General features: G+C 34.4%; 1 protein-coding gene across 1 annotated transcript in view; it reads right to left on the reverse strand.

Annotated features, from left to right (window-relative positions):
- Positions 1 to 19097, reverse strand: part of LOC130447430 (serine protease filzig) — a 35520-nt gene that overhangs the window by 2859 nt on the left and 13564 nt on the right. The window contains exons 2-3 of the mRNA XM_056784245.1: positions 4156 to 6012; positions 2538 to 2909 (exon numbers count right to left, since the gene is read on the reverse strand). Of these exons, the coding sequence (XP_056640223.1) occupies positions 2538 to 2909; positions 4156 to 6012 (2229 nt within the window). The remainder of the gene's footprint in view (positions 1 to 2537; positions 2910 to 4155; positions 6013 to 19097) is intronic.

Below are 19097 nucleotides of genomic sequence, written 5' to 3' on the forward strand. Positions count from 1 at the left end.
ACGCGCTCTTCGATAACCAAGTTATCGTCTTCAGAGACTGAAGGTAAGCTTTTACCACTTAACTCGGCCTTCAGCTTTAAGAACAAAATATAGTAAGACGGGGCCAGATCAGGGCTATACGAAGGACGTTCCATGACTGTGGAGCCGCTTTCGTGTATAGTAGCCTTGGAAAGCGAAGCAATGTGGACATGCTGATTTTGTAAGTTGAAGTAATATGGTGCGTTGCGTCACGAATGATCCGAAGCGCCGCTGGTGCATTGAGGAGGACGAAACTGCAGTACCTTAAACACCTTGACAAACCCCACAACTTGCCTAACGACATCAAAGGGTTCAAAATAAAGCGCCTGATCGGCTTCTCAAAGGACATCGGACTTTGGTACCGTCTAGTCGCTCACACCTACGAACTATGAATATGGTTAATTGTTGTATTTGAATCAATCAAAAGGATACCCCCGTAGTCCCAAAATATTGTTGCCATAACTTTTTTGGTACTTTTCGTAAACTTCGCTTTTTTTGACACGAATATTCCTTACCGATGTCACTCCACGAATCTCTTTTGGAAGTCAGATCATAGTAAAAGACTATAGGGTTATCACCCTTTACAATTGATTGGATTACACTTTTTTGGTCTTCGCTCACAATATTTTACTCGACTCTGCTTTTGTACTGCACTGAAAACTCGAGGCATTCACACTAATTTTTGTCATATCTCAAGGATCTTTAGAACACTCGTTTGAACATTTCTTTTGTTTCCAGGTTCCAGTCACAATTTCCTCCCCAACGAAACCTATTGTTGAAAATGATGGTTACAAGTCATCGTAAATAGGCCTCCATTTTGTTTTTTGTTTCGTGTTGGTGTTAATTTTTCTTCATTTAAAAATTTTTCATCTGCGCAAACTCAATTTGTGACATTTCTCAAAACAACTTGACTGAGTGGTCGTTGAAGCTCTACTACAATAAAATTGATGGAAGTAGCAAGTTGAAACTTTGTGAAAAGCTTGTTGATACTTGAGACTGTCACGTGATTAAATATTTTTGCGAAATATATGAGAGACTGCGCTTATACAAATCTTTTATATACCTAAATAAAATTACACAAAGTTCTAGAACAAAAAGAATTAAATAAATAGACTTTACTAGAAATTATTTGAAAGAAATATTGTAAATAAACCGCCTGCTACTACGAAAAATTATATGCAAATAAACATCAAACGAGTTCCGTCATTTATAAAAAAATGTGAGAGTCACCGCCCGAAAAGCGTCGCGCGAATTTGCCGATTTACAAAAATTCTGTGATAGCTGGACAGTATGAAACTATTATTCCCCTCCAACACCCCCTCTGAATTAAAATTACCTTCTAGAAAATTTTAAATAAGAAAGGGGGTCGTGCGGAATCTTGTTGGAAAGGGATTTCAGTCCTCTGTTCAGCAATATGAAGTTTTTCTAAATTTGGTGCAATCATAACTGGGAAACTTAATTTTTTATTTCTCTCATATATTTTGTATGACCTCAGGGGTTATTTTGTTAATTTCATCCGTTATTTTAACTGTTAAATCAGCAATATTGTGTAGCTTATTGAAATATACTTTAGATTTTGAATAATTCCATAAGAAGTAGAGTCAAATCAGGGAATCTAGCCGTCCATTCGATCGTTCCACGTCTTCTAATCCAACCTCGTTTAAATACTTCCTAACTGTACTGTATCAGCTAAAGCTCTTGCGTCAACGGGTCTGCTCAGATTTCCTTGAAAGGTTAGAAAAAGATCTGCTTTGAAAGGTACCCGATTTGAGTCTATGGAAGCGATAAAGCAAAAAATTGCAGAGCTCCTGAAGGTCATCGCCAAAGAAGACTTCCAGCACTGCTTGGATCAATGGAAAAAACGTATGGAAAGGTATGTGGCTAGGGAAGGGGAGTTTATTGAACCGTTTTTCGTAAGCAGTCTCGTTATTTAATAGCCAGACCTCGTAAATATTTCATTTATCCTGGGACACATTGTATATACAGTTAAATTTCTTCAAATAATTTCTTGTCGTTTTTTTTTACCATTTATTTTACAATTATTTCAATTTATACCGTGTATAAAACTTTCACTATTTTTTTTTATGTTTTGGTTGATGGTCATCTGCAATTTTTAAATAGTTTTAAAAGAAAAGTGACAGTTTAAATATTATTTTCTAGACCGTGACGGTCGTAAACAAATTGCTTTTGTTCAAATTAGACACGATCTCTTTAAAAAAAAAATATAATGAGAAAAATTAGGAGCAAACGCTTTCGGTTTTCTAGAGAAAACATTCCTTAGTACAGATTTTTTCATGCTATTTAATGATTATACCTCTTTAATGATTATAATTTGAATGTACGGCGTTAATTCAATGTAATATTGATTGATATTTTTGTAACTTTTTGTCGGTTTCTTCAATTATTTGTCTATTATAACCAATCTGATTGTTAGATTTTGTAAAATTTTGACAGGCGCAGTTAGAAACTAACTAACGTCGAAAAGAATCATGTAGCGGTGGAATTTTTATTCTACTCACCGATATGCTGATCGAATTGTACGGGTTTTTCCAATTCCAACAAAGCCAAATCGTTTTCGAAAGTTTGAGCGTCGTACTGCTTATGCACTATGACTCTTTTAACGTTTCTGCTGATGGGACGTTTTTGTTCCAAATCTCCAGATATATCGAATTCTCCGAATACCGCGACGAGCGAGGCCAAGAACCCAGGTTGACAATGGGCCGCCGTCATGACGTATTTATGACTTATCAGTACACCTCCGCATTTGTTTTTTGTAAATAGACCCAACCAAGTTGATTCTCTTACTAAAACTTGCCAGGGAAATTCACCGAAAACCGCCCCTTTACCGCCTACTATTTTCGATGATCTGTGCAAAGGGCGTACACCACATTCTGAAATAACAAATATTTTAGAATATATATATATATATATATATATATATATATATATATATATATATATATATATATATATACTGCTCAAATTATCAAAGAACGAAAATATTTAAAGGCTTCAAATGATTTTAACTAAATTTAGAACCCAACCCAATGGCATGTCACTTCCAAAAAAGAATAATTAGCTGAAAATATTCCTGGAAATTATCTACTACAAAATTTCCATAAAATTCTTTTGGATTTAGGAGTCTGGATTCGAGAGAGGCTCCAGTTGCAGCCCCAGAACTGCTACGACCAGAGAAAAGATGTAGTTAGATATTTGAGGCCACATCGAACACTTGTAATACGTTAAAAAAACTTTGAAACTTCCTCTTTTCATTGGTATAAAAATTTTTTATTTGTACTTTGGGTTCATCATTTCAAATAACCCTGTAGATTCAAGCGTTTTGTATAGATGTTCTGATCATATTTCCACGTCAAATCAATCCGTATTTTCCTTTCTATTTATTTCTGTTGTAATATAGAGTAGTTTTTTAATTTGAATACCTTTTTCATCTACTCTTTTCTGTCTCTCATTTTTTCCTTTAAAATCGCGACAACCAGTATTTTCTGTTTTGGTATAGATGAACTTCTCATGTGTTCTTGTCGTACTATTTCTAATTGGTTTCCTTTTTGAGTTTCTTTTGAACAGTCAGTTTTTTCTGGGTGTTTCCATGTACTGTAATATCTCCTTCCACCTGGTAAATTATTTCGTAATATATTGTGATCCTGAAGTTGATTTTGGTACGTTTATTTCTGTTATTTGATCAATTGCGTTGCTGGTCTTAGCAGGTCGTACAGTCTCGTCGAAACCATACTACGCAATATTACACCGTTGATAACGAAGGAGGAGTGTCACCCAGAGTAGAATCTAGATCAGCTTCTATGAAAACGTTCACTAATGATGGCTGCTAACAAAATACTAAACATTGTGGCGTCTTTAAACAACTACCGCCATCTTTATGTTAGGCAAGGTATTTCGATGGCCGTACTACTTTTCAATAGTAAAAATACTTTTATCCAACACCGAATACTACTTTAATGAAGAATTATTTATTAACTAAAATAAAGGATAATTTCGTTGTCTACAAGGTTTTCGATTCAAGTACATCCCTACTCACTTATAGTACACTTATTGGACAAAAAAAAGTTTGTATGACAAAATAACGTTTTCCTGGTGATTTAGTGTAAATATAAAACTTACCTGTTCGATAATCCTCGCTATCGACTACTATAGTGTCACTAGTTGGTTCAATAAAACTCTGCGTTGTACTGGGAGGTTTCTTCGTCGGTTTGGACTTATTTGTTACTTTAACCGGTTTAGTCGTAGTAACTACCGTAGTTTTCCTATTTCCTGTTTTTTTATTAGTCGTAGTTATAAGTTTCTGTGTGGTGGTAACTTTGATGTTAACAGGCCTCGATGTCGTGGTAATAACCGGTTTTTTAGTGGCGTTACTTTGCTTTAGAGGCTTCTTCGTCGTAGTACTTCCAACAGATAAAATAGTCGAATTTTTCCTGTTATAAACAACATCTTTTAAACCGTTGAAGGGTTCTTGTAATCCTTCAATTATCTTGTTAACGAAAGATTCAACGTTGGCGTTTAAAGCTTCGTCCTCGATAAAAACCGGAGTGGTTATGTCGTTTTCGTTCAAAGAAGGAATATTGGACATGTTCAAATTAGGATTTCTAACCGGCGGGAAATTGATGTTATCATCAGACGCAGACGGTATCGTTCCGACCTCGACGGTATCCGATGATTCCGATGGTTTGAACGGTATATTAGGTTTAGGTGTTATAAGAACCGTCGGGGAAGCGAAAGACGCCGGTGGCGGTTCCGTGGAGCTGTAGATATTTTGAGTAACGTGTTGATTTATAGTAACGTGGTGAATTGGTTTACTACTAGCCGGTTTTCTTTGTGGAAGAGCCGTTGGTCTTTGTAACGTCGATGGAAATTGTTGAGTTCCAATTTCTTCAGTAACCGGTGCTAGAACTATTATAGTCGGTGCTGGTGTGGAGCTACTGCTGTATATATTCGAATCGAGCGTCGGCGGTGGACGCCTCGGTGGTGGACGCCTCGGTGGTGGCGTCGAACTGTATACATAAGAAGTCGACGGGGGTTTAACGGAAGTTATAAAAGCTGTTGGTGAAACTGCGTAAGTTGTTTTAGTAGAACTCGAAAATGTAGTTTTCTTAGTAGTAGTTCTTCTTTTTGAAGTTGTAGGTTTCGGAGGTATAGTAGTACTGAAAATATAAGAAGTACTTGGAGGTTTTGGAGTAGATGGAGTAGCTAGCGTCGGTCGATTACTAACGTTACCGTTAATTACTTGTATGATGTTAACAACGGAATCATAATCTTCTGTTACATTTGGTTTAGGACTGTTGTGAGTGATTGTTGGTATTCTAACATAATTATTATCGTTGGGAGTAGTAGGTTTGGGTTTAAACATGGGTTTACTGAAACCGGATACGGTAGTATATTCTATAGGAGCATTGGAGATGGATAGGGCTAAAATTGGAGTATTCGGATATTGAGCGGTTCTTACGGTAGTTCTTCTATCGTCGGCTGGTTGAGTAGTGGGCTTAAAATAATCCGGATTGATATTGTTATCTTCTTGACTTACGATTATTGTATCTGGTGCTTGGGGATGTGTTACACCTGTAGTAGAAAATTTTTGATTTTGATTTATCTGCACGACTTCGTTATCTATCGCAGTAGGAAGTACTCCGTTGTTCAATAGAGATTCCGCTATTTGCGATACACCTAGAGAAGTTATATCTATAGGAGTGGTATTAGGTATTTTAGTAACCAATCCATTTCCTATTACGTATTGAGGAACGTTATCATCTTCTAAATAATCACCAATTGATATCCCTTTGGGAAGTTGACAACAAGCGCCGAATAAAAAACCGTCCATACAAGCTCCTACCACTATTCCGTTCTTTTGTCTGCATTCGTGATTGAACATACATATGTTCGGTCCTTCTAATGGTTCCGAAGGTGGCCAGGAGGATTTGCAGTATCTAGGGGTGATGCGGTAGCCTCCGAACAGTTTTCTAGGTCCTGAAACAAAAAAATTCACTAAAACCAACTCGTTTCAACGCATATATTTAATCGCAACGCGTTACTCGACACAATTTAGATTTATTTTACTAAAATTTTTCTTCTTTTATAGGAGAAATTAACCATATTGGACTGTTTTTCTAAAAGAACTATTTTTTGATAGAATCTTATATTTTAGAAACTGTTATTGACTATATATTGATTTGAAGTCGTTATTATTAACAAAATATACTTTATATTTATAAATTGTGACACCCTGTATACAATAGTACATATAACGCCGATATATTCACAGGGGATTTGGATTATATATTTATTTATTTATTTATTTATGTATTTACCTATTTATTCATTTATTTATCTATTCATTCATTCATTCATTTATATATTTATTCATTCATTCATTCTTTTATTTATTTATTTATCCATTTATTCACTGATTGATCAATTGATTAATAAATTTATTTATTTATTTATCTATTTATTTATTTATTTATTTATTTTGAATTTTTTTTAGGTAGACATTTTAACGTAGATTTTAGTTTAGGGAGAAGCGCATAGTTAGCGCGCAGTTAGCGCATGTGAGATTATGTTCGCTAAGAACGATTCCACATGCGCCAGTGGAGAAAAGGGTGGGTTAGGTTAGGTTAAAACATTGTGGAACCAATTTCCTATATATACTTATTTCATAACTCAAATCTCGAGCTGCATAATCTTCCGTCACGAGTGGTCTAATATTCAAGACAACCACGATTACGAGTTTGAATATTGTAACAGAAATTGAAATTTTATGGCGGGTATTAAAGTGAAGAGTTGGCGCATCCCCGTCTGCACGTTCTTCATCTTTCTATACATTTTTATTGCCTTTACGAGAGTTGTTTTAAAAGTTTCCGACCTCGACCTGAAGATGTCAGCATTTATCTATATAAAAGCAAATCTTGTACAAGAATTGGGAGATTCTTACGAAACACCCACTCTAATCAGCAGATATATTTCCTAGCGACTTTTCCTCGTTTCTTAACGTTAAAGTTTTACTTTATAGAGAGATATCCATCAGACTTGGACAGTAGCTTCTTCCATTGCTCTGGATAATTGTCTCCTTTGGTTGATGTTGTATATAACGTCTTGAATATTTATAATGTAATATAATAATATTTTTTTATATCTTTACCTGCAAAGATGTTTATTTGCAGCTTTTTTGTTGTTAAAGTCTACAGGGGTTGAATCGGGTAATTTGCGTGGTGTAGCAGATCAACAATCAAGAAATAAGAGTGTCGTATTTCTAAATAGGGACACCTTGTATACTAATTACACTATTGCTTTTATTACAAAATAGATACTCGTATTACTCGTATATATATTTGTTATTATTTTAATGTGTTATTAGTGAGCAAATATAATTACGTGACGCACTGTAGATGCGAAAAATTGCATTCTTATTTTTTCATTAAATGGTGCGTGTCAGATAAATTTACTTCAAATAGGTAAATAGGTAGAGAAAATAAAACTAGAACAAATATGTTGAGGGGTACACATTTTTCTTTAATATTTATGTACGTAATTCACCCCCTCGAAAGATTTAAATTAAAAGGGGGGTTGGGCGATGATACATTTTATTAATGCATCTAAATGTTTTTGATTTTATTTTTCTTCTGTTTTAAAATTAGTTTTATTTGAAATAATTTTTGAAAGAAAGATACAATTTGACGCTTCGACTTTTCTTTAAGTCTATCAAATTTTTATGAAATAAAACCATATATTTTAAACAAAAACATTTCTAAAAATTCCTTTTTCCGTATATTTGATTCCGTTTCAAAAATTATTCTTCTTTTTGATATTTTATGGTTCGTAAATGCAGTTTTTGTTATTTATCGTGTTGATGACTTTTTAATCTATTTTCTAAATACTGAGATGTTTGTCATATGTAAAATCTCACAACCATTACAAGGTACCTAATATCTATTATATTTGCTTTCTTTTTTGGGATGTTTTCGATTTTAGTTTGATGAAAACTTATTTTAATATCATATTAATTGAAATAATTCGACGAATTTATTTTAATGCAGCTTTTGCTTATTAAAAACTAAGCATCTAAATTTAGGATTTGATAGTTGGATCAGTCAAACTTATACATGATATTTTTCGTGACATGAATTGAAGTTTATTGTTAATTTTTCATTAGATTTTTTGGTACAGGAGTAATGCACAACCTAAAAAGATTTAAGACAGTTTCGTCAAGATCTTCAATTACTTATCATGCTATAACATTTGATAATGATAGTCCCATAGCATAACCAACAATTTCTTTATAAATTAAATAATAAATAAAGTAAATGAATTCGTTAAACTTCTTTACTAATTCATTGATAGATTTCTGTTAGGATATAGATTATTAAAGCTCACCGACGAGCTATCACGAAAACAAATCGTTCTTGATTTGTTCCCCATTTCAAGCGTCAATTTTGACTATTTAAACCCATAATTTAGTTATCAGGGATGTCTCATTTCGAATGGAAACTGTAATGGAAAATGTTATCAGTTCCGTCATAGTTTATTAAACACGGAACTAATTTACTAGAATGGTGTAAATTCAGCAGAAGATAATATGGAAACTTGTTGTAATTGAGTAATATTCGAGAATGGTGAAAAATGGATTTATTTTTCAATGTAAACTCGTTTTAGCTCCATACACGTTTCTCAGCGATGTTCAATAAGTTCAATTTGACCACCGAACCATTTTTCTCTGGGAACGATAAATAATCCAAGGGGGTTAAATCTGGAGAATAGGATGCATGAGGTTGTGATTCAAACTTTTCTTAGCCAAATGCGGCAGTTTTGCTTGATTTCTTTGCTCAAACGTTGCAATAAGCTCCCATAATATTCGACGTTGATAGTTTTTCCTTTTTCAAGATAATCAATGAAAATTATCCCACGCGCATTCAAAAAAACCGTTGCCATGACCTTGCCTGCAGATAGAATAGTGGACCTTGTCAAACCTTGTCAAATACTCGATGAAAACGTCTTAACGACGCTTCTTTTCGTTCCATTATGAGCAAACGCTGCACCCATCTTGCACACAGCTCTTTCATGTCAAATTTTAAGTTGATATGCGATGTATTGCACGTTTTAAAACGCCTACTATGTCTTCTAGCTCGCACACTTTCAGTCGACGATCATCCAGTGGATTTTCTTCAACATTTCTGGAGTCATAAACTCATTTGGCTGACCATTGGGTTGCTGGTCTTCGCAGATCGTACAGTCTCGTCTAAACTTTGCTACCCAATATTTTACTGTTTATAACGAAGAAACAGTCTCAATTGGAGTTTTTATTAAAATATTAAGATTAAAATATGTTGAATAACAGCATATAATAGTCTTTTTTTAACCATCAGTAAAGGTTAAGAATCACAACAAACTGTATTGGATTTATCGACAAAAATAAAAAAAATAGGTTTTACGAAGCACGTTTCATTTATTTTTGGATAGGTGACGCAATTTTCCTTTGTTATTCACATAAAAATATTATTCGATGAGCGAGTATTAACTATTACTCACGAACATAATACTATATCTTATCTACGACATAATATATATACATATTATTATAATTATTGAATGTTTTTTGTGGAGTACTTGTATAGTGTAGTTATACAGTTATCGCACTTGTTATTAATGTTGTCGTCGATGTATTCACCGGCAACCACGGTTGATTTCCATCGTCATAGTTTTCTCATTACTTTAACTGTTGCCGATCAAATTAATAACGTATATAAACTTCGGCGTTTTTCGTCTTTAGTCTATCGTGGTTCTTTTAGCACCCCAGAGGTGTGACATTGACCAAACAGTGGATCTTTTACGTGGAAAATGCGATTTACCCTTGAACTGTTTTAAATGAAAAATTCGTAAATACAGTAGATCCTAAGTGATTATTAGTTTTCGTTCAGTAGTTTTCAGTTTTGTCATCACTTTGAACATCTTCTATGCCGTCCATTTCTTGTATCTCAAATCCCTCGCTGTATTTAGGTGCAGAAAGCATCTCATTGGGTCTGGTTCAATACATATTACTAACTTATAGATCTATGGAAGATAAGTACTGCACAACATATTGTACAGATGCTGTAGCTGCAACAAATCCAGCTTCATTGATTAATTGTGAAGTAACTTTATTCCAGCTGTTGTTGATGCCAATGCAGAACCATAGGTTTGCGCTTTCATGATCATTCATGCCAGAATTTGAGCTATGTAATGAACTGAATAATGCCTTGGTTTAAAGATTGGGTTTTCGATGACAAGAGGGCGAGTTATGTTCAGATAAAGCTGATTGACTGATAAAGAAATGACTAAAAAGTTGTTGGAGAACAAAAGGGGGAAAGCAAACTCAAGGAGACATCAGTGCTGAAGTTACAACTCACTACGAAGTGGTCAACATTCAACTTATGGAGGTGGTCTACATATAGTCGTAATTAAAACGTGTTGTATATCATTTTTTTTTTGGTATTTTCTCAGAATTTCTTATCTATCCGGAAAGAAATCACCACTGATTTACAACACTCAGCAAGCATTTTTCAAGCAGAAATTTAGGCAATTGTTCAGCTCAATCTAGAGATCATCATCCTGTCTAAGAACCAAGCAGCTATTAGAGCTTTGAGCTCCAATATCATAAAATTCAAAATCGTTTGAGACAATTTTTTCATGAGACTTGAACCCTTCTGTGGTATCAGCTACAGAACAATGGAAAAACTACTGGAAAAATAGGGAAAAAGGAACAAAATGAATTATTGAGATAGGTAAAGACTTTCCTAGGAAACTATAACCAGAGATCTGCGTAATGTATCTACGAATACTAACAGAAGTCCTATCGGAGCTTCGACGCTTCAACAAACACCTGAGGATGCTAAACTTAGCAGACAATGCGGCGTGAGGTTTTCTTGCACCTCTATCCACATTCACTCTCACTACAGAGTTCCAGAGCACTGCACCTAGAAGCGTTTGAAATAGAAGACGAAGATCTTTGGCAGACTTTTTAAAAGGAGTGGGATTGATGGATCAGCTGTTAACACTAGGTTCTCCAGTATCGTAGCAAGAATCAATATATACAGTTTTCTTTGGCGCATCCTCTACACTTTTCGTTCTATCTACCTCGTTTTCTTGGACAGCTCTGTCTTTCATGGTATGTTCAATGCCTTTCTCCCAGATCATTGGGGGTCTTATTTGTCTGCTTCTCTGTTTCATCCTCATTACATATCTGTATCAGAGAAGTTGTTTGGTTTGTATTCTCTTTGAGGTCGTGTATACTTGACCTGTTCTTCGTCGTATATTTTCTTGTTTTGTTTTAGATATACTTCTAGATCAAATAGTCCATTTCCATAGCTTCTATTTTCTTCTCTTATCAGTCAGTTGCCATCCATACGTTGAAATATTGTCATTTTTGCGTTTAGTTCCATTTTTTCTGACCAAAGCTATGAGTGGCAATGAAACACCAAAGTGTACTAACTTTAATATATTTTTAGAGCTTTCGAATACTTATCGATTTTTGATATTATTAATGCCTGTAATAATCATAGAATTCAAAATTCAATATTCAAATTGACGTTGATAGAAATATTTAATTAAGTAAATACGTTGATTTCCAAGCAATTTGCTACCGAGCGATCAGTAAAAATTGACGTATTCCATTAAAAATTAAATTAGTGTTTTATAATACACGTCACTGTCTGAAAACAAGAAACGGGATACGTATCGCCATTTTCACCTCAATCAAGTTAATTTGAAACAGTTATTTTCTTTAGTAGAATATCTAATACGAATCAATACCGAAGAGAGTGTTAAATAGTAATAACAATAAAACGTATCAATCGGTACGATTCGATCATCGTAAAAATCGACGAGAATGTGAAAAATTATGAATATACGAGGGTAGCTAATAAAATTTTGAGATTGGAAAGTTTCAAACGCTTCTCCAGGTATAGAAAAACGTAAACCTCACCTTTTTTATCTGCGGGTGTTACATTATACGGTGGATGACCATCAATTCGATGTTTTGACGGTTTTTTTGAACACTTCTGGTGTATCATTAAGAATTGAGAGTTCTAAGTTGTTCTATTAATGGAATGGTGGTGACATCTCTAGTTATTCCGAACAATTTTTGTTGAATTTGGCTCTTTTTAAAAGATAGAAGTCGATATTTGTTTAGATTCGGGTTTCATTTCTAATTTAGGGTGTTTGAGAAAATTTAATTTTCAACTCTAATCATCTAAAATGTTTCTATTTAATATAAAAAAAATCGTTATTAAAGATGAGCCCTGTAGCTCAACTATAAGGGGTCGCTATTTTCATTTATAATGATGGCTGTCATCTAAACTACGTATTGACAACAATTTTTGAAATTTATAATCTATAAAAATATAATACTGACTATCAATTGGGGTAAAAATTTTAAGAAATTATGATAAGCCATTACGAGAGGTTGAATATGGGGCTAAACACAAAAAGTTCGAAGTTGCCTTGTTTGCACAAGTCAAGGAATTCCCGATTTCTAAGAAACTCAGCTATAGATTTGGAAAGTCTTCTGAATAAGCAGATATTTTTAAAAAACCTCAACAAATCACTAGAGGAAGATTATATTAAGTTTGTAGTCGTTTCTTGGACTTGTTGGCCTCGTAAGCCGTTACCAGAGGTTGAATATGGGGCTAAACACAAAAAGTTCAAAGTTCCTTTGATTGCAGGAGAATATCAAATGGTTTTTTGTAAAAAATTGCGTGAACTAAAATAAAAAAGGGACCCCTTAGAGTTGAACTGCAGGGCTTACCTTTTTAAGCGATTGCCAAATTATACGGTATCCAACGCAAACAAATTTTTTTGACAACCAAATGTTCAGGTTTGCGAGTGGAACTAATGCCCAAAATACGCCGCGATCTCACGATATGTCAAATGACGTTCTTGCAATATCTGTACACGCACAGCATCGATGTTTTTTGGCACAGCATCCGATTTTGGACGACTTCCATGACACTCATTTAGTAGTGAATTGCGACCACGATTGAAATACAAAAACCAGTGAGACACGGTCGTTCGAGATGGCGCTTCATTACCAAAAGTCGAAGCGAGTTGATCGGAATATTGCTGTTGGTTTAATCCACGTCGAAACTCATAGAAAATAATCGCACGAAAATATCCACGATTCAATTCAACTAGCACTCGTATGACAACACGTTCTAAGTATGTTCACCATTAAAAATGTCAAACTTTATAATGGAAATGTCAGATTTGACATATTCACAACAGTTTTGGCATATCTCATAACTTAAATAGCAATCCTTGTATTTAGACAGGCAAGCTGTATTCTTTTTTTCTCTTCTTCATTTTGTACTTTCTCCTTTCTTGCTAATTATTCCATTCCACTTCTTTCCTCATCTCCAATCTTTTTCATTTGATCTATCGTTCACTTTTTCTTTATCTAGTTTTTCGGTATTTTCTCTTTCTTCATTATTATTGGTATCAATTTCTTTTCCATAATCTTCCACTGGTTCTTTACCATTATTTCGATCATTTGAAGTGGAATTCGTTTTACTCATGGTAAGGCCCTAATGGAAAAGTACTTTCTTCTCTTCTATATGCCGTTGATTTTTTGCAATTTCTTCTTTTACCTATCTAATCGCAATGACTCGTACTATTCCTGTATCTCTAACTCTAATACCATGATCATCAAGTATTATTTAACGAACTTTATCCCTCGGGCGTTATAGGTTATGTCTCGCTTTTGACGTTTCACCAACACCTAACCTAACAGAAGTAGTTGACTACATCAGATCAGTTCTACTGCCAGCGGTTAGGTTAGGTTAGGTTATGAAAATTGGTACAATTGAAGCTACTTTATACCAAAAACTTATCGTTTTTTATCCCGTAGCTAATATTTTCATTTCATATTATTTGTGAGTTGATTTATCTGAATCTTTCTTTAATTGATGATAAAGCTTCGCTTCGTCCCGATCTGTGCTCCATTAAACTTTAAGTAGTTTATACCTGATTATTCAATAATTCAATGTTTGTATAGAAAATGAAAGTGAAAATGTGCTTTACTGATACAACTGAATATTTCATTTAGTACGGGCGCTACAATAATTTATACTTCTTCAATTTTAGTGCAATAAACTTCCTGTATTCCATCCCCTTAACCCACACTCCACTCCAAATCCACCTCTTTCCAAAAACACCTCTCAAAGTTCCTCCGATCTCATACACAGTTTTCTTTATTGTTAATTTTTCCACGTTTTTCTCAGTTTAGTGATGGTGTCATCAATTTCATTATTTTTTTCTTCTATTCCTTATTACCTCTGAGGAGTACTTTCATTCGCTACGGCTGCCCTTACTCGAGTTTCTCCAAGTCTTCACGCTTTGTTATTTGTCTTTTAATCCTCTGCTCCTGGTCGTGGTCAAATTGTTTTTTCAGGTTTAGAAGCTTGGTGTAGAGCATCAGCTATTGCAATCTTCTCCTAGTGATATCGTTAATGATTTCTATGTCTTCTTTTGCTTCAACTTTTGGTGGACCTACTGGATGTACCAAGAGGTGTTTACTATTTGCCTCTGATGGGTTTGGAGCTACTTGTGATATATCCGGAGGGTGTATCCTCATGCTGAAGATGCGTACAGCAGGATGAAGGATGATCGTGATAAAGTGGAGCTTGGTTTTCAGTTCAGACTTGGCTCTTGTTCAAAAGCGTTAAAGGGAAATCCTGATTAGCTTTAAAGTTAAGAAGGAATTGTTCAGAACTCTATTCTATAGTTTATGAACATCGTTTACTGCACCAGATATTTCAAATTCAAGATTTTAAGTGATTGATTTGAGAATATCCATTTAAACGTCCATACTAATGTCATTAAAGAAAAACTCTTAACGGAAATGCATTCCATAGTTGTTTGAATGCGGATATGTTTTATGGAATATTTGTGATGAAAACGTTGTTTCTTGTTCAAGATTTGTTTCCGGTTGGATTTTTTTTTTCGAATCTTATCTAACGGCATTACGAGTTTTAAATATGTCATCACCATGATGTTAAATTAACTCTATCTGCTACATTTTTTGCGATCTTGAAAGTCTATTCATTATTACGTAAAAACTTATATGAGGGTGTTACTTGAATTTTAAGATATGGTAACACTAATGTGGTTGCAAAAGTTAAGAACTAACAGGTATGTTGGGAAAGTCTTCTAAAAAAGCAGATATTTTTATGAAAATTTCAATAGTTGACTAGAGGAAGATTTTATTAAGTTTGTAGTCGTTTCTTGGACTTGTTTGCCTCGTAAGTCATTACCAGAGGTTGAATATGGGGCTAAACACAAAAAGTTCAACATTTCCTTGATTGCAGACGTCAAGGAATTCCAGATTTCTAAGAAACTCTGCTATAGATTGGGAAAGTCTTCTGAAAAAACAGAGTTTTTTATAAAAACTTCAACAATTGAATAGAGGAAGATTATATTAGGTTTGTAGTCGTTTCTTGGACTTGTTGGACTCGTAAGTCAATACCAGAGGTTGAATATTGGGCTAAACACAAAAAGTTCAACGTTTCCTTGATTGCAGACGTCAAGGAATTCCAGATTCTAAGAAACTCTGCTATAGATTGGGAAAGTCCTCTGAAAAAGCAGATATTTTTATAAAACTTCAAAAATTGACTAGAGGAAGATTATATTAAGTTTGTAGACGTTTCTTGGACTTGTTGGACTCGTAAGCCATTACCAGAGGTTGAATATTGGGCTAAACACAAAAAGTTCAACGTTTCCTTGATTGCAGACGTCAAGGAATTCCAGATTTCTAAGAAACTCTGCTATAGATTGGGAAAGTTCTCTGAAAAATCAGAGTTTTTTATAAAAACTTCAACAATTGACTAGAGGAAGATTATATTAAGTTTGTAGTCGTTTCTTGGACTTGTTGGCCTCGTAAGTCAATACCAGAGGTTGAATATTGGGCTAAACACAAAAAGTTCAACGTTTCCTTGATTGCAGACGTCAAGGAATTCCAGATTTCTAAGAAACTCTGCTATAGATTGGGAAAGTTCTCTGAAAAATCAGAGTTTTTTATAAAAACTTCAACAATTGACTAGAGGAAGATTATATTAAGTTTGTAGACGTTTCTTGGGCTTGTTGGACTCGTAAGCCATTACCAGAGGTTGAATATTGGGCTAAACACAAAAAGTTCAACGTTTCCTTGATTGCAGACGTCAAGGAATTCCAGATTCTAAGAAACTCTGCTATAGATTGGGAAAGTCCTCTGAAAAAGCAGATATTTTTATAAAACTTCAAAAATTGACTAGAGGAAGATTATATTAAGTTTGTAGACGTTTCTTGGACTTGTTGGACTCGTAAGCCATTACCAGAGGTTGAATATTGGGCTAAACACAAAAAGTTCAACGTTTCCTTGATTGCAGACGTCAAGGAATTCCAGATTTCTAAGAAACTCTGCTATAGATTGGGAAAGTTCTCTGAAAAATCAGAGTTTTTTATAAAAACTTCAACAATTGACTAGAGGAAGATTATATTAAGTTTGTAGTCGTTTCTTGGACTTGTTGGCCTCGTAAGTCAATACCAGGGGTTGAATATTGGGCTAAACACAAAAAGTTCAACGTTTCCTTGATTGCAGACGTCAAGGAATTCCAGATTCTAAGAAACTCTGCTATAGATTGGGAAAGTCCTCTGAAAAAGCAGATATTTTTATAAAACTTCAAAAATTGACTAGAGGAAGATTATATTAAGTTTGTAGACGTTTCTTGGACTTGTTGGACTCGTAAGCCATTACCAGAGGTTGAATATTGGGCTAAACACAAAAAGTTCAACGTTTCCTTGATTGCAGACGTCAAGGAATTCCAGATTTCTAAGAAACTCTGCTATAGATTGGGAAAGTTCTCTGAAAAATCAGAGTTTTTTATAAAAACTTCAACAATTGACTAGAGGAAGATTATATTAAGTTTGTAGTCGTTTCTTGGACTTGTTGGCCTCGTAAGTCAATACCAGAGGTTGAATATTGGGCTAAACACAAAAAGTTCAACGTTTCCTTGATTGCAGACGTCAAGGAATTCCAGATTTCTAAGAAACTCTGCTATAGATTGGGAAAGTTCTCTGAAAAATTAGAGTTTTTTATAAAAACTTCAACAATTGACTAGAGGAAGATTATATTAAGTTTGTAGTCGTTTCTTGGACTTGTTGGCCTCGTAAGTCAATACCAGAGGTTGAATATTGGGCTAAACACAAAAAGTTCAACGTTTCCTTGATTGCAGACGTCAAGGAATTCCAGATTCTAAGAAACTCTGCTATAGATTGGGAAAGTCCTCTGAAAAAGCAGATATTTTTATGAAACTTCAAAAATTGACTAGAAGAAGATTATATTAAGTTTGTAGACGTTTCTTGGACTTGTTGGACTCGTAAGCCATTACCAGAGGTTGAATATTGGGCTAAACACAAAAAGTTCAACGTTTCCTTAATTGCAGACGTCAAGGAATTCCAGATTCTAAGAAACTCTGCTATAGATTGGGAAAGTCCTCTGAAAAAGCAGATATTTTTATAAAACTTCAAAAATTGACTAGAGGAAGATTATATTAAGTTTGTAGACGTTTCTTGGACTTGTTGGACTCGTAAGCCATTACCAGAGGTTGAATATTGGGCTAAACACAAAAAGTTCAACGTTTCCTTGATTGCAGACGTCAAGGAATTCCAGATTTCTAAGAAACTCTGCTATAGATTGGGAAAGTTCTCTGAAAAATCAGAGTTTTTTATAAAAACTTCAACAATTGACTAGAGGAAGATTATATTAAGTTTGTAGTCGTTTCTTGGACTTGTTGGCCTCGTAAGTCAATACCAGAGGTTGAATATTGGGCTAAACACAAAAAGTTCAACGTTTCCTTGATTGCAGACGTCAAGGAATTCCAGATTCTAAGAAACTCTGCTATAGATTGGGAAAGTCCTCTGAAAAAGCAGATATTTTTATGAAACTTCAAAAATTGACTAGAAGAAGATTATATTAAGTTTGTAGACGTTTCTTGGGCTTGTTGGACTCGTAAGCCATTACCAGAGGTTGAATATTGGGCTAAACACAAAAAGTTCAACGTTTCCTTGATTGCAGACGTTAAGGAATTCCAGATTCTAAGAAACTCTGCTATAGATTGGGAAAGTCCTCTGAAAAAGCAGATATTTTTATAAAACTTCAAAAATTGACTAGAGGAAGATTATATTAAGTTTGTAGACGTTTCTTGGACTTGTTGGACTCGTAAGCCATTACCAGAGGTTGAATATTGGGCTAAACACAAAAAGTTCAACGTTTCCTTGATTGCAGACGTCAAGGAATTCCAGATTTCTAAGAAACTCTGCTATAGATTGGGAAAGTTCTCTGAAAAATCAGAGTTTTTTATAAAAACTTCAACAATTGACTAGAGGAAGATTATATTAAGTTTGTAGTCGTTTCTTGGACTTGTTGGCCTCGTAAGTCAATACCAGAGGTTGAATATTGGGCTAAACACAAAAAGTTCAACGTTTCCTTGATTGCAGACGTCAAGGAATTCCAGATTTCTAAGAAATTCTGCTATAGATTGGGAAAGTCCTCTGAAAAAGCAGATATTTTTATGAAACTTCAAAAATTGACTAGAGGAAGATTATATTAAGTTTGTAGACGTTTCTTGGACTTGTTGGACTCGTAAGCCATTACCAGAGGTTGAATATTGGGCTAAACACAAAAAGTTCAACGTTTCCTTGATTGCAGACGTCAAGGAATTCCAGATTTCTAAGAAACTCTGCCATAGATTGGGAAAGTTCTCTGAAAAATCAGAGTTTTTTATAAAAACTTCAACAATTGACTAGAGGAAGATTATATTAAGTTTGTAGTCGTTTCTTGGACTTGTTGGCCTCGTAAGTCAATACCAGAGGTTGAATATTGGGTTAAACACAAAAAGTTCAACGTTTTCTTGATTGCAGACGTCAAGGAATTCCAGATTGCCAAGAAACTCTACTATAGATTGGAAAAATGTTTAACGTTTCTTTGGTTGCAAAAGAAATTACATTTTTCCAAGAAAATTTTTCACACATTATTGAATAAAGTTTAGCAG

The sequence above is a fragment of the Diorhabda sublineata genome, chromosome 8, assembly GCF_026230105.1.
Source record: "Diorhabda sublineata isolate icDioSubl1.1 chromosome 8, icDioSubl1.1, whole genome shotgun sequence".
Classification (NCBI taxonomy): domain Eukaryota; kingdom Metazoa; phylum Arthropoda; class Insecta; order Coleoptera; family Chrysomelidae; genus Diorhabda; species Diorhabda sublineata.